The 22,122-nt window shown below is 46.1% G+C and overlaps 1 protein-coding gene across 4 annotated transcripts in view; it reads left to right on the forward strand.

The window, feature by feature from the left end:
* ZC3H3 (zinc finger CCCH-type containing 3) overlaps positions 1-22,122 on the forward strand; it is a 128,265-nt gene that overhangs the window by 64,130 nt on the left and 42,013 nt on the right. For all 4 annotated transcript variants that reach the window (XR_005952279.1, XR_005952280.1, XM_041399661.1 and 1 more), the window contains exon 5: positions 21,048-21,241. Coding sequence is in view for 2 of the 4 variants with exons in the window: in XM_041399661.1 (XP_041255595.1) it covers positions 21,048-21,241 (194 nt within the window). In the remaining 2 variants the exon portion in view is untranslated. The remainder of the gene's footprint in view (positions 1-21,047; positions 21,242-22,122) is intronic.

The following is a 22,122-nucleotide window of genomic DNA, read 5'->3' on the forward strand; positions in this document are numbered from 1 at the left end:
GTAAGCCATCATTGAGTTGAACCATTCCTTCAGCACTGCCAACGTCATCACTAAACCATGTCCCCAAGTGCCACATCCACACGGCTTTTAAATCCCTCCAGGAATGGTGATCCCACCCCTGCTTGGGGCAGCTGTGCCAGGGCTTGATAAATCTTTACATGAAAAAATTCATCCTGATGTCCATCCCGAACCTCTCCTGGCACAGCTTTGAGGTCATTTCCTCTTGTCCTGTCCCTTGTTCCCTGGAAACAGATCCTGAACCCAACTTGGCTGCAGGCTGCACCCTCCTGTCAGGGAGTTGTGGAGAGCCAGAAGGTCCCCACTGAGCCTCCTTTTCTCCAAGCTGAGCCTCCCCACCTCCCTCAGCAGTTCCTGGTGCTGCAGACCCTTCCCCAGCTCCATTCCCATCTCTGGACACTCTCCAGCTCCTCAATGTCTGTTTTTCTCAATTCCTGGATTTTTAAGAATAAAAAGCTGGTGAATAAGGAGGAAGAAAAAAGGACTTCCTTGTACAGCGTGTGAAGATGGGAAATTATAGAATGATTTGGGTTGGAAAGGAGATTTAAGACCAGTTTCACCTCCTGCCAAGGGCAGGGGGACACCTTCTACTATTCCAGGTTGCTCCAAGCCTTGTCCAACCTGGCCTTGGACACTTTGGATGGGAAAGTCCACACCCTCTCTGGGCAATCTGTTTCATTCCTATAGGATTGACCGGATGCACTGCCCCTGTTTGTAATCCCTGACATTAATCTTGTGTCATCCATGAGTTTGTGGATGGACAGGGAATTAGGCTGGATGAATCTTACCCTGGACGTGCTTTTTCATCCCAGGGTGGGCAGCTCCTCATGGATCTGCATCATTCCCACCTATGCACAGTTGACACCGGCCAACTTGCAAACATGAGGGAGGGTAGTGGTTTCATTGGCTGCATCCAGAGCTGTGGCAAAATCCTCTGGGGGCTGGGATCCATCTCGGAGGGCATCTTGGCAAATCCTCTGTGTGAAATCCAGTAGAAAACACTTTGTGGAGCGTCCAAGAATGCTCTGCTTGCCCAGGGAGCGCGGCTTTGGGAGTCTTTTTGCCTGCGTTGGTGAAACTCTCGCCTCCTATTTTTCCCCTCTTTTTTTTTTTCCCGTCGGCGCTGCTGAAGTGAGGCTTCCTCAGACAGGTTTTTTACAATTTGGATTTGATGAGAATAGTCGGTTACAACTCCCCGAGTGCCGTAAAAGTTGATGCGATGGTCGCTCCGCGCCTGTGCTCATTTTTATAATTTTTTATTTTATGAAACAGGACAGGGAGCTTAGTGACTTATTACTATTCATTTCGTTTCAACGCAGTAAATATTGATTCAGTTGGGGCTTTTCAATTTAAACCACTTGCCGATTATATAAAATATTACCAGCCTCTGGAATTATGCTTACGGATCCCTTTGGCTGCTCATTAGCGAAGGAGTGCAATTTTTAGATCCCTTTGCTTTCATCATCCAAATAAATGGGCCGAGCTGCCGCTTCCCAGGGAAGGTGCTGTAGACTCAGCTCGCAGGGGCTTGACAGCCTCGATGGAGCTCTTAATTTGGAGCCGCTTTCAAAGGATTTTGTACGTGGGGTTTTTTTTTCATTTTGAGACATTGAGGTGTCTTCCTCTGATTTTTCAGAGATGGAATGACAGCTGGGATTAATGGAGCTGGTTCATCCTGCTCAAAGCAGCTTCTCCTACTGGTGGTTCGTTGGATGTTGCTTGAGCTTCAAGGATTTCTGTTTACATGAGTAGTGAGAAGCAGGATCAGAGGTCTGGGGAGAGGGAGATGTGTGTAATTCCAGTGATGGAAGGGTCTTGTTAGCTGTGGTCACTTGGGGTCATCTGTGATGGACATTGCCATGGCAAAACTTCCCACAGAACCAGCTCGGACAACTCACAGAGTGTGGGTTCAACGTTGTGAGGAGGTGTTGGAGCCCATCCGTGTAGGGATGGGGTTAAATAAGCTTTGGGAAAATGCTGTTGGTGCCACCAGAGCTCACGGTGGTTGGACTGTGGGCATGGGATGTTGCCCATCTATAGATGAGCCCATTTCAGGAGTTTTTCCTTCCCATTGTTGGACCATTCCATCCCCACTGTCTCCTGTTGAGCCCTTTGGAGTGTGAGCTCCTTGCCATGCTCCTCCTGGCATCTCCTCACTAGAAGAACATGAGGTCAGGATCATGAAAATCAGGACAAGCTCCATCTCCAACCCGTTTATCCTGAGGACACGGAGAGTGGGACACGGGCAGATCAAGGATATTCTGATGGGATTTGAAAGAAATAAATCATACCTAGGGGAGCATCCCCACACTTAAGAATTGTCACTTTTGGGGGTCAATTATTGGGGAAGGAACCACCTTCACGTGGTTTCGGGTGCCATCAAGATGAAAAGACGGAAGAGTTGGGATTGATCTCAACTTCTTGACCACTTTTAAACACGCAATGTTCAGGAGGAGACTCAGAAATTGTCTGGTTTAGCAAGAGCTGCGTCAATTGGATCAATGTTAAAATGTGATTTAAACAACATTGTCAGTGGAGCAGGGGATTTGGCCGAGGACCTGGTTCCAAGGGTGAGGTACGATGCTGGATCTCAGGGCCGAGATGTTCTTCATGTTATTCTTTGTGCAGCACTCGTGGTGAATTCCCCCAATAATAACTAATGATGTGACCAGAAAGAACCTGGGTGAAGCTTTAGATTGGAAAAGGAAGAGCTAAAAACTCCACTGCTGTGGAGCCAGCTTACATAATTAAACACTGGTTTAAATGCTGCTTTTAGGCCAGGTTTAAGGGTGGTAGTAAACCAACTTTGCAATAATCAATAGTTTTTAGTCTGCCTGCATAATTCAAACTCATCAGCCCCTTCTCCCCCAGTGGTTCAGAGCTAATCTTACCAATTGGTTGCAGTAGGATGTCATGGTGAAGGTGACCTGGAATCCCTTTGTGTGAGTGGATTTTTGTCAGCTAAATTCAAGGAATTTATCCTTTTTAATGCAAAACCTTCGTGTAATGTATTCATCAGGTTGCTGGCTCACCTATTGCTGGAGATGAATGTGTATTATTTTAATGCTAAGATTAATAAGGACTTTCTGAAGTCCTGCTTGAAGTATTCCCTGATGGTATTTGAGGACTTAATTTGAGTGTAAAGCTGGGATAATTGTGTGGCATCGCAGCTCATGGAAAGCACTGGGAGTTTTGGAGCAGGGCAGTGCTTCCATGGGAGACTGGCACAAACTGGGTAAAGGCTTCCCCAGATCCCCTTGGAGTCCTTGTGTATATTTCAACCACTTCGGAATTTTAATTGGTTTGAAAAATCATGGAATCATCAGATGATACGGGATGGAAAGGACATCCTAAGATCATCTTGTTCCAAGCCCCTGCCATGGGCAGGGATTCCCTTCCACTATCCCAGGCTGATCCAAGCCTAGTCCATCCTGGCCTTGGACACTTCCAGGGATCAGGCAGCCACAGCTTCTCTGGAAAACCTGTGCCAGGGCCTCACCACCCTCACAACAAAGAATTTATTTTCAATATCCCGTCTATCCCTGCTCTCTGGCAGTGGGAAGCCATTCCCTGTGTCCTGTCCCTCCATCCCTTGTCCAAAGTCCCTCTCCTGCTCTCCTGGAGCCCCTTTAGGCACTGGAAGGGGCTCTGAGATTTCCTTGGATCCTTCTCTTCTGGACATTTCCAGCTCTCCCAGCTTGGCTCCAGAGCAGAGGGGCTCCAGCGCTTGAACATTTCTGCAGCCTTCTCTGGAGTCTCTCCAGCAACTCCACATCCTTCTGATGTTGGGCCCCAGAGCTGGAGGCAGCTCTGCAGGTGAGGCCTCACCTGAGTGGGGAAGAGGGGCAGAATTTCTCCCTCATCCGCTTTCCAATACGTGGGATGAGCCCAGGACATGGGGGAATTTCCAGGTTCCAGCACACATGGGCAAATGCTGGGGTTCATAGTAGCATCCCATTCCCGTCACTGCATTCTGGTGGTGTGGGTTGCCTAATATGCGAGGGAGCCACTTTGGGATTCCCAAGGCAAAGCAGAAAGCTGGGAGATTTTCCTTCTGCATTGCCAAGCCAGGTGGTTGCTCCCATTGTGCCACCTGGGAGAATTTCTTCCCAATATCCCATCTAACCCTGCCCTCTGGCAGTGGGAAGCAATTCCCTGTGTCCTGTCACTCCATTCCTTGTCCAAAGTCCCTCTTCAGCTCTCTTGGAGCCCCTTTAAGCACTGGAAGGGCTCTGAGATCTTCCTGGAGTCTCCTCTTCTTCAGGGACAAGTTCCTTTTATTGCGATGGAGACGCAGAGTTGTTTGTCCTCGTTGATTGAATATTTATGATGGGAGTTCTGGATGGTGTTTCCCTCAGATTGGATTTCTGCAGCTGGCAGGAATTGCTCCTGTCCCCCCCAAAGGTCCCTTTTCACCTGTCAGGGCACACTGCAGCCTTTTACCTGTTTATTCTTGTCCTTTGATTTAATCCCTGGCCATTGGGGTGGCTGTAACACTGTGATCTTCAGAACTTCCATTCTGCCCTTTATGTATAGGTTGGATTTCTCCTACTCTTTTATTTTTAATTATTTTTTAAATCCTGCTCAATATTCAAGGACCATAAAAACGTTCCCCACTTATCATGAGCTGTTATCTCAATGACTCCTCACCATTATTAATAATCATTCTCAGTGTCATGTATTGCTCTTCCTTATGGCTCCCGAGGCAAATCACGGATGCAGGGAAGGATTTCTAATGGTCGAGTCGCAGGCTGGGGAGGAGCAGAGCTCTTTTGCCTCTTTCTGAGAGCAGGACAACAGGTTTGGAGTAATTTTTGTGGCTCCTGGTGGCCACCTGCCAAAGGGGAACCTCCCGAATGTGGTCATGCCGTCCTCCTGCAGATGGTGACATCCATGGAGATGCTGCATGGGCATTTTGGTGCCTACCTGGCATAGGGATGTGCAAATGTGAGGTGGTATCCAGATGTATCCAAGGTGATGGAGCCTAGCCAGTCCCACTGGGGAACTGCCCCTAGTATTCCCTAGGATACTAGGGAATCCTAGAACCTCTCAAGCTTTGGTGTGAGATCTTCCCCCCTGAGATATTTGGAAGCCATAGAAAGGTTTGGGTGGGAAGAGACTTCCAAGATCGTTGAGTTCCACTCCCTGCCATGGGCAGAGATGCCTCCCATTATCCCAGGTTGCTCCAAGCCCCGTCCAACCTGGCCTTGGACACTTCCAGGGGTGGGGCAGCCACAGCTTCTCTGGGAATTCCATTTCAGGACCTCACCACCCTCCCTGGGAAGAATTCCTTCCCAATATCCCAACTAATCCTTCCCTCTGGCAGTTTGAAGTGATCATCTAGACCTGGATGCAACTGGTTCTGGATGTCCCTGCCTGAGCAGGGCATTGGGCCAGATTTCCAAGGATTCTTTCTAGCTTCAAACATTTTGTGATCTCTCCTGAAAACCTCTGGGCATTGCTGTTGTTGATCATGGCACATCCTTGTCTTGGGGCACTGGGACATCCAGAAGAATTTGAGATTTTTCCAGAGAAGCTTTGGCTGTCCCATCCCTGGAAGTGTCCAGGGCCAGGTTGGATGAGGCTTAGTGCAACCTGGTCTAGTGGAAGGTTCCACTCAACCAACTCATCTCATTCCAACCCCATGGCAGAGGGGTTGGAATGAGATGATCTTTAAGCTCTCTTTCAACCCAAACCATTCCTGGATTTTATTATTTCACATCAAAAATTAACCCTGGGCTGATGGTTGGACTTCCTACAAACCTGGAGACAACTTGATCTTTCATGAACTCTGGGATACCTGGAGTTGCTGGTGGATCAAAGAGCTTCCATTCCCACCTTTAATCTGCCAAATAGATATTTCCAAATTCACTCTTGAATTCCCAATCCATGCTCCTCCTGCTGCCTGGTTTTCATAGCAGATGATGGCCCCGAAAGCAATGACCCCCCCAAAGCTTGACTGATGAGCACCATCCCACTGGGAAAGGCAACTTCCTTCTTTTCTTCTCCAAGTCAGTGGTGGATTTTATTTTTTCCCGTTGTTTTGGGGGTTGTTTTTGTTTTCTGTTTTCCCAGCTTGGCATGGTTCAGCGCTTCGGCCTTGCGAACTTGAACGCCCGGATTAATTTGTGGTTAGATCTCTGTTAAGATTGCATCCACTTCCCCAGTCAGCACTTAATTGGCAGTCGCTTGATTTAACAGCGTGGGAGCCGGCTCCGGAAAAATGGCTTGGATAAATCACCGCCTGACGCCAGAAAATAGATATAATCTCAACATTAACTACATTAATAGTAGCAGGAGCCGAATTAAGAAAGCCATAAAGTAGAGGCAGGAGAGTATAAATTACAGCCATCTCACTGTCTTCTTCTCCAGGCTCTGCTTTCTGTCCTCTCCCTGCCGGTGGGATGGGATCGGTGCCGGTCTTGGGTCCAGTTGGATTGCAGTCAGCTCTGTTGGGGACAGGGAGAAGAGCAATTCACACCATTCCCAGCTCATGGCCCATCTTTGGGACAGCACCAGAGTGGGTTTAATTGTCTTTAGTGGCTTAGTTGATTACAGGGATCCAGAATGCTAAAGTCATGGATTTGATTTCTTCCCTCCGGAGTCCCAACCTGGGATGTGGGGTCTTTTATGGTCCTGTGGTCACAGGGATTTTTAGGATGATTATTTGGGGTTGGATAGGGGGAGAAAAGGCATTTCCTAATGATGTGGATGGAAATCTCTGTAGGGCATGTGGTGAGGTGGCCAACTCCCAGCTCCTGGAGAATCCCCAACAGATCCCCATTTGTGGGTGTCCATGCTGTTCTTCCCAGAGAAAGCTTTGCCTTTATTTCCCATCTGTGAAAACTGAGAAATCAGCTTAGGATAAAAACTGTGAGGGCATGTTTTTCCTGATGCTCTGGATAATGGTGAACTTCACAACTTCTGCTCTTCAGGAGTCCCAGGAAAAGTGTTCCTCCAGTTTTTGTGTGCCATGAGATGCCAAAAACTTTCCTGGCTCTTCCAGCTGTTGCTTCATCTATTTGTGCTGGTGCTGACTGTTTATAAATTCAGAAGGACATCTGGTTGGTTGTTCCTTTTTTCCCTTCAGTCAGGTGTTAGATCCAGTTTTGGTTCAGAAGGTGACATTTTAGGATTTTCTGTGGACATATTGGAGTGGAGATGCTCCATATGGAGATATTTGGGAGTCCTGGGATGGGGGTGGAGGCTGAGCAGCTTCATGAGGATCAAACTCTCAGTGTGAATTTAAGTGCTGGTGGTACCTCCCTGCTGGTGAGAGGGGTTCCAGAGCACATAATGATGGCCTAGAGCATCATAAAAATCCTTTTCCATCCACTTCTCAGTGAAAAAATGGGAAGAGGGGGATGATGATGCCAAGGAAGTCGCTTGGAAGTTGCAGCCCACCATCTGAAGGGTTGGGTCAGTACTACAAGCTGGTAGGCAAGTTTTGGGTTCATTTAGGAAGCTTTCCCCATTTTTTTGGTTGGCCTGGAGATTTTTGTGCGGTTTTTGGGAGTTTGGGAATTGCTCTGGGTCTGGTGTCAGCAGACGGAGAGAGCTCTGTACGAGTCTGGTAGGGGAAGGGCTAATTTGGACTTAATGAGAGAGCAAGAATTAATTTGTTTGGTCTTTGGGCACACATTGAATGCAATATGCCAAATTTTGATGAAGCCATCAAAATCCTATAAAATCCAACACTTGCCCAAATTTTCCCCCACAATCCCTGATTAAAAGCATTTCTGGGCTGTTTGGAAGTGCAAATGCTGCCAGGGGTTCAAATTTATTTATTATTTTAATTATTATTGTGTTTATTGATAAATTTATTTTATTTTCTGATAAATTATTTTATTTATTTATATTTATTTTATAAATGTAGCTTGTTATCATTCTCGAGGAAGCATCCACATTATAAAATCATGGAATAGTTTGGGTTGGAAGGGATTATCATCCCATTCCAAACCCCAGCCATGGGCAGGGACACCTTCCACTATCCCAGGTTGCTCCAAGCCCCATCCAACCCATCCCTGAACACTTCAGGGGGCAGCCACGGCTTCTCTGGGCATCCTGTGCCAGGGTCTCACCATCCTCACAGGGAAGGATTTCTTCCAGTATTCCATCTATCCCTGCCCTCTGGCAGTGGGAAGCCATTCCCTGTGTCCTGGCATTCCATCCCTTGTCCAAGTCCCTCTCCAGCTCTACTGGAGCTGCTTTAGGCTGGAAGGGGCTCTAAGCTCTCCCTGGAGCCTTCTTTTCTCCAGGCTGGACATTCCCAGCTCTCCCAGCCTGGCTCCAGAGCAGAGGGGCTCCATCCATTGGAGCATCTCCGTGGCTTCCTCTGGACTTGCTCCAGCAGCTCCACATCCTCCTGATGTTAGCCCCAGAGCTGGATGCAGAATTCCAGGTGGGATCTCACCTGAATGGGGCAGAAGGGCAGAATTCCCTTTTTTCTCAGGTTTCTCCTGACCTTTTCAACTTTATTTCCAGCTTTTTGGTTCAGTTGCACCCCCACTTCACCACGTCCCGTTTTCTCCCCTGGAAATGGATTTTTAAAAGCGTCATCTTCCAGCAAATTTTCCTTTCCATCTTGTTGTTTATTAGGCTCTTAAAGGCAAAGCTTGTAATGTATCCATTGATCCAAATTCCAATTGAAGAGATGTGAGCACATAAAATGGTCCCGACCCTTTAATAATAGAGCGATATCCTTTGGAATGTAGGCGATGCAATTAGGACACGGAACCAACCCCCTGCCCCTTGATGGGGCCTTTGAATCATTTTTATCCGTTCCATATATTCCAAGTCAGAGCTGAGTTCCTTTAAGTGTCTTCCTGGTGAGTATCTGATGGACTGACGCTCTCAGAAGTGTTGGACCTTTTTTTTTTCCCCCCCTCTTTCTCTTGGAAGCAGATCCAAATTTTTATAGATCCATATTTATTAATTATGCATATCTACATTTATAAAATATATATAGTATTTATTTCATATGTGGATAGAAATTGGGTTGATGGGCCGAGTCCAGCGGTGTGAAGGTCAACAAAGCCAAGTGTTGGATCCAGCACTTGGATCACAACCTCGTGGAATGCTCCAGTCTTATGGATAAAGGGCTGGAGGAATGGAAAGGGACTTGGAGGTGGCAGTGGCTGAACATGAGTCCTGGTGGGCAAGGAGGCCACTGGCACCTGCCTTGTAGCAGCCATGTTGTGTCCATAGGCCCAGGGCAGTGTCCATCGCCCTGTTCTGGTAATGCTGGGACACCTCCAGTTCTGGTGGGAGTTTGGGTTCCTCACAAGGCAGACATGGAAGGGCTGGAATGTATTCAGGGGAGGGAATGGAGCTGGGAAGAATCTGGGGTGCCAGGAGTGGCTGAGGGAGCTGGAGGGGCTCAGCCTGGAGAAAAGGAGGCTCAGGGGGGACCTTCAGCTCCCTGAGAGGAGGTAGATCCAGCAAGGAGTCAGAATCTGCTCCCAGGGAACAACGGACAGGACCAGAGGAAATGGCCACAAACTTCACCAGGAGAGGTTCAGGATGGACATCAAGAGGAATTTCTTCACAGAAAGAGTTGGAATGTGCTGCCCAGGGAGTCGCCATCCCTGGAGGTGTTCAAGGAATGCCTGGATGTGGCACTCAGTGCTCTGGGCTGGGTGACAAGTTTGGGGTCAGTCACAGGTTGGACTTCATCATCTTGGAATTCATGATCTTCATGATCTTTTCCAACTTAAATGATTCCATGATTCCATATATGTTATGTATACACTTATCCAGGTGTAGACAGCATTGATATAAAATATTTACTGGATCATGGAATTACAGGGATGCCGAGAATTCACACCAAGGAATCAGAGCTGACAACGCTGCTCTAGTTATTTTATGGGTCAGCTTATAAATGGTAAGGAGACCACCAGACAGATATACAAGCACCTGCTTAAAATTTGGAGAAATAAGCTTGGAGTCAACATCTGAATTTCTTATTTATTCCTTAAGTTTAATATAATGTCAGGAAAACCAGTTCTTTAGGGGGGAAAAATAATTTATACACTTTGTAGCTAAATTTATACACTTTGTAGCTAAATTTAAATTTTAATTAATGAATCAAATTTAAATTTAGTTTTCAAAATGCATCATCTGTGGATGTGTATCCATCCCCAGTCCAAGCTGTGGGCACAGGGTTTTCCAGAGGCAGCCAGTAGCTGGTGTTTTCCCAGCAGATAATTCCCTTTAACACAACGCCACTGAACTTCTTAACCTCTTCCATGCTGAGCTCCTGTTTTTCCATGGAATCCTGCTCCTTGTCCGAGATATTTGCTTTAATTAAAATGTATCAGCTGTTCTGGCTCTTCGTAGTATTATTGCTGTTTCCTGCGTGAGGAAAGGAGCATTTAAAGGGAAAATATCTTTGGAAAAAGCAATTATCCCAGGTATTTTTAGAAAGCAGGCAGGAGGGAAAGCCTCCAGTGGGATTTGGCTCCGTGTCTGAGTGATTATTGTGATAAATATTCAGAGTTGGAACCGTTTGGGCCGGGATATGGACGCAGCATTGGAATGATCCTCGGCAATTAGCCTTCCTGGGATATTCCAGTGCTTGGAGCACATCCAGAGCTCTGAAATGGGATTTACAGGGATGAGCAGAGGGAGGAATGTCACTTCTGTGCCAGGACAGGGGAAGGTCTAGGAGCTGCTCTCGCTTTCCCTCTGGTTTTAGCCCATCACTGAGGGTGGTAGGACACTGTCTGGGAGGGATTAAGGATTAATCCACGTGGACACAGGTCCTGGAGCTTCCCAAACGGAGCCACTGAATCCAGCAACACCTGCGTGGAGCGCCACGAGCTCCATTTCAGCTAATCAGAGTTAAACCCTAATGAACTTTGTCCAATCGCCTGAGCTAATGGGGGTAAAAGGAATCTAATTAACGGGACAATAGTTCCCGGTCTTCCCGGTGTAATCACTGATCCGCCGCCAGCATTAGAGCAGCGGGATGGAAAGCTGAGTATTAGGGACCGTCAGCATTTCCATTCTCTGGCTCAGCCTAAGCGGTTTAACGGGACCTAGGCAGGGGGGTTTGGGCTGAGACTTGACCTACCTTGAAAACAGCTTTATGCTGGGAAATTGTCTTCTCCAGAGGGGCTTTTGTCTCATCTCCAGGGAGGTGTTTTCATAGCGCAAACTTTGCTGGAGAAGTTGGAATTGTTTCTGAGGATCCTCCTGTGGCTTGCTGTGTGTGGGATCAGGCCCAGGGCTGGAGGGAAACCAAGGAGATGGTTTGGAATTGGGCTGTCAGGGAGTGGGGAGGACAAGAGGAAATGACCTGAAGCTGTGCCAAGGGAGGTTTAGATTGGATATCAGAGGGAATTTCTTCATGGAAAGGGTTGTCAAGCACTGGAACAGGGCAGTGATGGAGGAAGGAGGGCAGGATTAGATGGGATACTGGGGAAAAGTTCATCCCTGTGAGTGTGGTGATGCCCTAGCACAGGCTTAAAGAATTGTTTGGGTTGGAAGGGATCTTGAAGGTCCCAGCCTCCTGCCATAGGCAGGGACACCTTTCACTATCCCAGGTTGCTCCAAACCCCGTCCAACCTGGCCTTGGACACTTCCAGGGATGAGACAGCCACAGCTTCTCTGGACAACCTGTGCCAGGGCCTCCCCACCCTCACAGCCAAGAATTCCTTCCCAATATCCCATCTTTCCTTGCCCTCTGGTGGTGGGAAGCCATTCCGTGTCCCTCCATCTCTTGTCCCAAGTCCCTCTCCAGCTCTCCTGGAGCCCCTTTAGGCACTGGAAGAGGCTCTGAGGTCTCCCTGGAGCCTTCTCTTTCCCAGGCTGGACATTCCCAGCTCTCTGAGGACAGTTCCATCCCTGCACTCCTTACCTGGCCACAACCAAACCTTCAGCACAGCTGGTCACAAGTCAAATTCTTTCCCTGTTTTTTGTGCTTGGCACATGGAGCTGGGTTTGTATCCAGGCTCTCCATCTCCTGCAGGAATGAATTGGGTTACAAACAATAGTAGGGATTTAGGAAACAGAGGCAGGGAAAAGAGCTCTCCTCTCCCACTACTCTGAGCTCCTCGAGGTGTTACTGGATCTTGTGTGTTTTTTGGAAGATTTTGGCAGGATTTCAGGGCTTTCTCTGCCTTGAAGTGGGATCATGAGCCCTGCAGGATCTGCCAAGTGCCGTGAAGAGCTCTGGCTTTTCATGGACACAGTGAAGAGATGAAAGGGAATGGCAACATGGGGCTGAATGACTTTCAGAGGGAAATGGCAATAAATCCAGTGGGAGAGAATAATGACATTTGAGGGAAGAGATGGCATCCAGAGGGACTATTACAAGCTGGGCCAGTGCAAACCTTGGGAAGGCCAAGGCCAAGGTCCTGCAAGTGGATGGGACAGTCCCAAGGAAAGACCCAGGCTGGATGGGGAATGGATTGAGAGCAGCCCTGAGAAGGATTTGGGGGTGTTGATGGATGCAAAATTGAATATGCCTCATCTGTGTGTGCTGGAACCCAAAAATTCCCTGTGTCCTGCGCTCTTCCCACAGTGTGGGCAGCAGGAGAGGAGGAATTTCAGCCCCTCCACGCTGCTCAAGTGAGATCCCAGCTGCAGAGCCGCCTGCAGCTCTGGGGTGTAACAGCAAAGGGATGGGGAACTGCTGGAACAAATTCAGAGGAGGCCACAGAGATGCTCCAAGGGATGGAGCCATTCTCTGGGAGAACTGGGAATCTCTGGCCTGGGTAAGGGAAGTATTCAGGGAGAGCTTAGAGCCCCTTCCTGTGCCTGAAGAGACTCCAAGAGAGCTGGAGAGGGACTTTGGACAAAGGATGGAGAGACAGGACACAGGGAATGGCTTCCCATTGCCAGAGACCAGGGATATGTAGGATATTTGAAAAAATTCTTCCTTGTGAGAGTGGGAGTGAGAGTGGGCTGGGATGGAATTCCTGGAGAAGCTGTGGCTGCCCCATCCCTGGAAGTGTCCAAGGCCAGGTTGGATGGAGCTCGAAACAACCTGGGATAGTGGAAGGTGTCCCTGCCCATGGCAGGGGGTGGTAGTCGATGATCTTGAAAGTCCCTTCCCACCCAAACCATCCCATGATTCTATGGAATGTTCCCCCTCAGTTTAGCCCAAAGTTGCCTGTAAATTTTGCAGCCCTTTGAGAAGCCACTGCAAGGAGATCGGTATATTTTGTTCATACCTGGGTCTTTCCAGGTGGAATTATTTGAAAAGTTATCCAGTCTACGTAAGGATTGGCAAGAGACATCCTTCTATGGGATGTGGAAACTGGGGAAAACCATGAAAATCTCCTCCACAACACTTCATTGCAGGTGTAATGCCATGTTTCTTATTTTTTGGGTTTTTTTTTTTTTGTGGAGAAATCTCTGTTCTCATTGGTTGATAACCATTAAATTTATTTGCAACTATTTTCCTTTCCAGGTCAGGGGGATTTATTGGGAAGGTACGTCTTTATTTAGGTAATTAAGGAGCTTAATAGGTGCTCATTGAAATTCATAATTTTTTCCAGGTTTTGAAAATGCTAAATGAGATCTGGGCTGGATTATTATTTTTTTCCTTGAGATTAACATTAAGCTGCATTTGAATGGAAATTCAGATTCAATTGAACCAAATTAAAATAGGGGAGTTTTTTTAAGTGTTTGTTTCATAATTAGAAGTAATTATTGAAAGGAGGGAATTGTTTATGGGTAAATTAATGCGTTTTTGCCCGTCACTGTGTATTTAGAACTAATGGATCCTCTGTATTTATGGATGTATATGGGGAAAAGAGACATCTCTTTCTCTTTTTAATTTCCAATCACTCTTCCAACCTCAAATATCATCAACAGTGGACTGAATTATTTGAATTATCCCAATCAGGTTCTTTAAACAAATTAAATCTTAATTTAGAAAGTGTTTATTTGAGGTTTGACCTTCATTATTTTAAGGAGAAAGCATCAATGTTGATATAAATCCCAAAAATCAAACATTTTAGTGGAATTACTTGCTTTTAGCTGTAGATTTGGGGTCTTCAGGGATCTGGTGGGTCAGGATAGAGATGTAGAAGCTTCCAAGGGGCATCTTGGAGCATTCCTGGTGTGTTTGAAGAACACTTCTAGCCCTAAATCCTGTGTTGTTTGCTAAGGAATGTTGAATGACTGAGGAAAATGTGTTTTTTTGTTTTTTTTTTACCTTCTGAGTGAGGATTTTCCATTGCCACCTTCCAGGCTTGTGGCAGACGAGCTCCCTCCTTCCTCACCTCTCTCCCTGTTGCTTCCCATAACCATTGTCCCCGTGATGATCCGCTCTTTCCTCGGGATTCAAATGCCAGCATGCAAATGTGATTTCTGACTATATAAGGATTACTTTGAAAAAAAAAATATAAGCTAAGCCCAAAGAAGAAATCCAGTAGTAAAAGAAAACCATTCTTTAAGAGTCACTTGTATCGCCGCCAGTGCCAGGAAATCCTCTCCGTTTCAGCCGGCTGGAAACGCCGCTGGGATGTTCCTGCTCTGCTCGTGGGGTTGTGTTTAACTTAGAGACATCAAATACTCTAAAAGTATTACATTTCAAGTACAGGGGAATTTTTGCAGGGGTTTGGGTGGGGTTTTTGGATCATCTGGTCTTGTGTTGATGAGGGGATGGGGGTGTTTAAATATGAGCAGACTGGAGCAATTCATTCTTGTTTTTAACGTTTGTTTTCCATGTTGGTTTGGAAATCTCCGAGCTTTTTTCCTTTTTATGTAGATTAATATATAAAATAATAATCTTAAATATAGGTTATTTGAAGAGGGAATGTATCTTCCCAGCATCACTTGCTAGCTCCTGGCTGAAGTTTTGATGGTTTTACTCCATTCTGAGCAGGTTTGGAACTCCATTCTGAGAAGGGAATGGAGCTGGAGGCAGGTCTGGAGCACCAGGAAGTGCTGAGGGATCTGGTGAGGCTCAGCCTGGAGAAAAGGAGGCTCAGGGGGGACCTTCTGGCTCTCAGCAATTCCCTCACAGGATGGTAGATCCAGGTGGGGTTCAGGATCTGTTTCCAGGGAACAAGAGACAAGAAAAGAGGAAACAGCCTCAGGTTGTTCCAGGAAGGGTTTAGTTTGGATACTGGGAAGCTTTTTTTCGTGGAAAGGTTGGGCAGGCTGCCCAAGGCAGTGGTGGAATCCCCATCCCTGTAGGAATTTAACTTCTGTGTGGATGTGGCACTTTGAAATGTGGCTTAGCGGTGGCCTTGGCTGTGCTGGGGGAATGGTTGGGCTGGATGATCTTGGAGAGCTTTTCCCACCTAAATGCCTCTGGAATTCTCTGAAGGACACAGCAGGGTGATGTTTGATCCTGGGAAATCAGACTTGGTCAGCACAAGCACCTGCTAAGCAGCAGCACAAAATGTTCTGAGTGAAGTGAAGTTGCTGTTGCTTCAAGAAATGCAGTGGAAAATCCCAAACCTCATCCTACAGAATCATGGAATGTTTTGGGTTGGAAGGGACCTTAGAGATCATCTTATCCAAACCCCTTCCACTAGTCCAGGTTGCTCCAAGCCCCATCCCATCAGGCATTAAGTGTTTTATCAGCTTGGGACCTCCCTTTGTAACATTTTTAGCATCAAGCTCTGATTTTCCCCATAGTCGACGTCGAACCTGCGCCAGCTACGCTGCCATTTTTTAACATTTTTATGTCGTTCCTCCACCCCCCCTTCATTAAAAATTTTTCTTCCGCTGTCCACCCTGGGGGTGGGGGAAAGACAACCCTCAACCTTGTGTAGTCAAGGTTATGGCGATAAATTCCGGAGCATTGTCACTTCTATTCGGAGTAAATTGGCCAGCCGCTCTTGGGCTGAAGGGGAGATAATTTGCTGTAGTATTTCAAATGGATTAGAAATGGATTTGAAGGGAAAGTTCATGCCTCCCATTACAAAGGCTAGAAAGAAGACTATCTTAAGGCACTGTTCACACTCTAGCCTTCATTATCCACGCTTAATACCTTTCCTATTTTCCAGCGTTAATGAAATTTCCTGCCGGAGCGGGGCCTTGTGGACGGACGGGAGGACTCTTCAGATCCGCGGGATGCGTGGCAGAAAGGGAATTACAAGGCCCTCGTGTCGAGGGGCCCAGTGTATTCTTCAGGTCCTTGGCCCAGCTATTATCTCGTTAATTTTATCCTCTTTTGTCAATACAGTTCATTTCCAAAGGCCGTCCTTTCCATTAGGGTAACAATTCCACGGAGGGCTGGCATCCCGCCACCGATGAAAAGCGATGGGCGTTCGGCTCCGTGCCCTCACTGGTGGCTTTTCCCTGCCACCACCAGCTTGGATGTCACTAAGAGGGAGGGGGACACACACACAGCTGGCTGTGTTGGGGCCACACAAGCACTTGGGAGCAACAGCTTGGATTCAGAGGGAAGTAATAGTTCCTGCAAGTGAAGGTTGGGAAGTTGAGTTCCCTCCCTGCTCTTCTGTGTGGGCACAGTTTTTCCATAAAAACATAATTTCCCTTAAATTTTAAAACTCTTAAGGCTCCTATAATATAATAAATATCCTGCCTAATATAATAAATAATAAATACAATAAATATTCTAATAAATATTACTTTATATATAAAAAAGGATGAGGGGGCATTACTGCTGGGACATTTGCACCGCCCAGAAGTTGGAAATGGAGGTAGACAAGCCTCAAACTGAGCTCCTGGCTGGGACTCCCCATCCCTGGAAGTGTTCAAGGCCAGGTTGAATGGAGCCTGGAGTGACCTGTTCTCCTGCAAGGTGGTCCTGCCCATGGGGGTGGATTGGAACTTGTTGATTTTAAAAATGCCTTTCAACCCAGATAATTCTGTGATGATTCCATGGCTTCAGTCCGGTGGCCCTTGGGGCTTTGGCAGCCTGAGCAGATGTTCTGCTGAAGCTTTGCTTGGAGACCACCCAGAGGTCACTTGTCTCCCTCAAAAATACAAAAGCTCTAAATTAGAGGAGGTTCTGCCCCACTCCCTTTGGGGAATGAGATGAGTTTTGATGTTGTTTGTCAAAACCTTTGGAAAAATCATAGATTGGTGGAATGAATTGGAAGAAACCTTAAAAATCATCGTGTTCCAACTCCCTGCCTCAATGGGGATGTTCTGATACCACGCCTGCATTTGGAGGCTCCCTCAGTTTGGAGCTTGGCCATCCCTAAGGAATTCTAAAGAAGAGAGAGGTGATCTGAGAGCAGGAAGGCAGGAAAATGAATATCCTGAGGATCTTGGGGGATTCAACCAATTGGGTCTTAAACTGGTACTTAAACCAGTGAGTCAGGCTTAAGTGGTGTGAGCAGCCCTTGGGGCTGTGCAGGATTTGGGATGTGTTGGGTTTTATTAACATTACAGCCAAAACAGGTTTCACTTAATGTATTATCTCATGTATGTGTGTCTATGTGATAATATAATGTATTAGGGCATACTTGTGAATTTATATTCAATAGATATTGAATGGATCTCTACAGATAGAGAATATTTTTAATACATATGAATATATCTACATATAATATATAGATATAATTATATAGATACAATATCTATTTAAATACATAAAATATCTATTTAAATATGTTTATCCTATATGTATATATATGTCTGCATATACTATATATCTATATCTATATCTATCTATATCTTTGTCTATATATAGTGTATGTATGTATGTATGTATGTATCTATCTATCTATCTATCTATCTATCTATCATCTATCATCTGTAGATCTGTATGTCTGTATATCCATGCCCTGATTGCTTCCACAGCTGTGCCACATTCCAACCTTTCCCGACAAACCAGAGTGGGGAATGTTGGATGAACCCCTGACTTCTTCCCTCCCCTCTACTAGACTTAAGGAAAATATGAAATATGTAATATATAGAAAACAATATCTATATATTATATGTATTACCTATATATTAGTGAATATATGTAATTAAATATATGTTCTATATATTCAATAATATATAAGTAATATAAAGTGCTAAGAATAAAAATAGTATCTGGACCTCATATAAATTATCTCTAAGTAATAATAAATATATATATTGAACATATCTAGATGTTATTGAACATATATAATTCAATATATGCATTCAGTGCATATATTTAATAATATCTAGAGATAATTGATGGATACAGGAGGCCCAGAGAATACAGGTGATAATATATAGATTTATGTATGAAAGTATCAATATTTGTTATTCTATATACCATATAGATCTTGTATTTCAATACATACACTCAGGGTATATATATATTCAATTATGTGTGTGTCTATATGGAAATAGATGTGTGTGGGTATCTCTATGTATTACCCAGAGATAACATATAGGGAATATATATGGAATTACAGAAGTCCTTAAAGGGACTGATTCAGCTGGGAAAAAGAAACCCCAAACCCACTGGCACTACAGCCCCTGTGAGTGGAGGAATGGAGCATCCTGGGGTCCTCCCAGGGATGTGTCTGTGGGAGGAAGAGGAGATGGATGGAGCTGGGATGGGTCTTGTCACAACCATGGTGTCGTTTTGCAATACCTTCATTAGAATCCTGGAACGGGTTGGATTGGAAGGCTAAAGCTCATCCAGTTCCATGGAAGCCATGGGGAGGGACACCTTCCACTATCCCAGGTTGCTCCAAGCCCTGTCCAACTTGTCCTTGGACACTTCCAGGGATGGGGCAGCTGCAGCTTCTCCGGGAACTCCATTCCAGCACCTCACCAACCTCCCTGGGAAGAATTCTTTCCCAGTATCTTACCTAATTCTGCCCTCTGGCAGTGGGAAGCCATTCCCTATGTCTTGTCACTCTATCTCTTTTCCACAGTCTCTCTCCAGCTCTCCTGGAGTCCCTTTAGGCACAGCAAGGTCTCCCTGGATCCTTCCCTTCTCCAGGTTGAACACCCCCAGCTCTCCCAGCCTGGCTCCAGAGCAGAGGGTCTCCTCTGAAATAGCTCCAACAGGTCCACATCCTTTTGCTGGGACCCCAGAGCTGGACACAGAACTCCAAATGGGATCTCAGAAAAGCAGAGTAGAGGGGGAGAATCATCTCCGTCACCCTCTCAGCTGTTGGATATTTGATATTATTTTTATTGCCCCTGATATGGCCACAAGACCTTTCTTCGGGTCCTGCAGCCAATGCTGGATGCATCCTTGGCCTTGCTGGAGTTTTCTGGGATGTGCTGGGTGATCCATGAGTGACCCAAGTGTCCCTCATGCCACTGCCACCTTCACCCACCAATGCCACTGCCGTGACTCCTTTGCAAATCACTGAGACTTGGTGCTCCTCTCTGGAGCAGTTCCTTGAGGAGGAAACCCTGGGGGAACTGAAATGAGGAATTTATTGAGTTCCCATCCCCTTCCACAAAAACCAGGCAGCAAATTTTCCGAGCTCGGTAGCCAGTGGCAACAGCCCTCCAGAATGAATAGGCTGTCACGCTCAGCATTAGGAAATGTAACTATTCCATTTTCCAGCTCTCTTTTTCTTTGGAGCACATGTTCATTTAAAGGAAATGCTCATCGGGGTTTGCATTCCGCTGATAGGATAGCGGGATCTTAATTTACGGATATTCTCCGGTAATGCGCGGTTTATATACGTTCTGCTAATAGCATTATGAGCATAGTTTGGGCTAATACAAAATTAGAGCTCTAATTTGCATAAACAAATTACTGTTTGGATTAGCGCTAAATGAGGAAGGCGACTGATATTGGAGGAGATTTGATTTGGCTGCAGTGGCTCTGTTTGGATAATGGGGGATGGATAGGAATGAGCTGGGAGGCTGCGTTGTGGGTTGGGAGGGAGGTGGGATGGTGCAGGAGGTATCAGGTCCTGGAGTGGGCAGGATTTTGGGTGACAGTGGAGTCTCTCTGGAACATGTGGCATGGTGGGGGTTGGCCTCTTTTCCCTGTCAACCAGCAACAGGATGAGAGGAAATGGCCTCAAGCTGTGCCAGAGGAGGTTCTGGTTGGACATCAGAAGGAATTTCTTCATGGAAAGGGTTGTTAAACATTGGGATGAGCTGTCCATAGAGTGGAATGTAGTCCCCATACCTACAGGTGCTCAAGGAATGCTTGGATATGACACTCAGTGCTCTGGTCTAATTGACAAAGTGATGATCAGTCACAGGTTGGACTTCATGGCCTTGAAGGTCTTTTCAGACCTAAAAGATTTTGGGATTCTGTGATATTTATCCTTCAGGTGTCACTTTGGGACTTACTGGGTCCTTCAGAATAATGTTATGGGCAGCAGTAACTGGATCGTGATTCCTGATCCATCTCCATCCCACTGCCTCAATACCGGCTTTGTGAATTTAGGGAGAGATGAGGAGGTGGGAACGGGTCCCCAGCCCCACCCACTAGACCCTGCTGAGATCCAGCATCAGCTCCAGGTGGCAGGGGGGGGATAGAAATGCTCTTGGGTAATTTGTCCCATGCAGGGATTGAGGAAAATCCTTCCAAGAACCAGATTTGGGGGCAGAATAAAAATACTAAAGTTGTGTATCTGATTCATAATAGGAATAACGATACCAAAAATACATGGAATGTTTTGGGTTGGAATGGACCTTAAAGACAGGGATGCCACCCAGTGGATCAGGTTGCTCAGAGTCCCATCCCACCTGTCTTTGATGTGCTTCCAGGGATGTCAAAGCTTGTAGAGCTCCATAAAACTTGGCTAAGCTCAGTGAAGGTCCCACCTTGCTGATTCTCTCATGGGATTGCATCCACATTTCCTTGTTTCTGCTGGGGCTGGAGATGCAAGCAAGGGTGGGAGAAGTTGGGGGAGAGTCCCTGAAGTTAATTTTCTTTGTGTCAGTCATGAGGAATCAGAGCTTTTCCTCTGTCAACAGCAAGAACATCCCTCCTTCTTCCATACATCTCCTCCATTCTAGTGGGAGCTGTCCTTGCCCTTGGAAATGGGGTTGGAATTAGATGATCTTGAAGGTCCCTTTGAACCCAAAGCATTCCGTGAGTCTCCGATCCCATGGTTTGCTCATGAAGCAACACCTCCTTGTGACATTTTCCCAAATTTGGACTGACCTTGACTTTATTTTTCCTGCAGATCCCCATTGTTAAACCAAACCCGACCCTCACTCCAAGGTGGCAAATCCCAGCTCGTCCAGCAGCACTGGAGGAACAAAGGCTTCCGCTGCATCGGCGGCGTCATGTACCGGGTGTCGGCCAACAAACTCTCCAAAACTTCCAGCAGCCCTGTCCGGGCCAGGGACCTGAGCACCAAAACTCCCATTAGAGCAGGTGAGCGGGAATTTGTCCCAGTTCATGTCCAAAATCCACTGAGTTCAGTTTTTAGTTGTTTATTCCCAGCCTGTGGGTTGTGACTCATCCTCCAGCCTCACAGAATTCCAGACGTGAAGGTGGTGGACATCCCATGGTGCCAAGTGCTGTTCTTGCTTTATAGTAGCTCTGAAGGGGAAATAGTGTTGGGGAAATTAAAAGTTCAGGAGAATTGAGGTTTTCTTAAGTCAGACTTAATTCAAGCTTGTGGAGACACACCATTAAACTTGGTTTTCATGGGCAAAGTCTTGGATAACTTCAAACCAGCACCACAAGGTTGAATGTGCTTGAGATGCTCATCAAATTACATTCAATATGGACCTAAAAATTTGGAAAGATCATTCTGCAGATAACTGTGGAATGATGCCCGATTTTGATGAATTCCCAGCTTTGCATTGTGGCTTTGATTAAATTTGTGTTTCAGCTCCTCCTGTGTTTGACACCTCAAGGTTAAACTTGGTTTTCATGGGCACAGTCTTGGATAATTTCAAACAGCACCACAAGGTTGAATGTGCTTGAGATGCTCATCAAATTACATTCAATATGGACCTAAAAATTTGGAAAGATCATTCTGCAGATAACTGTGGAATGATGCCCGATTTTGATGAATTCCCAGCTTTGCATTGTGGCTTTGATTAAATTTGTGTTTCAGCTCCTCCTGTGTTTGACACCTCAAGTGTGACTCTTAAAAAAGAGCAGATTTTAACTGTGTTTGAAGTATTTTCAAAATTTCTTCTTGGTCTCAAATATTTTTGCACCCTAACTGTTTATTGAGAATTTTTGGGAATAGTTAAACTGGGGAAGGTGGACCAGAGTTTGGAGACTCACAAAAAATTCCAGAT

This window comes from Onychostruthus taczanowskii, unplaced genomic scaffold (assembly GCF_017590055.1).
Source record: "Onychostruthus taczanowskii isolate IOZ18803 unplaced genomic scaffold, ASM1759005v1 scaffold169, whole genome shotgun sequence".
Classification (NCBI taxonomy): domain Eukaryota; kingdom Metazoa; phylum Chordata; class Aves; order Passeriformes; family Passeridae; genus Onychostruthus; species Onychostruthus taczanowskii.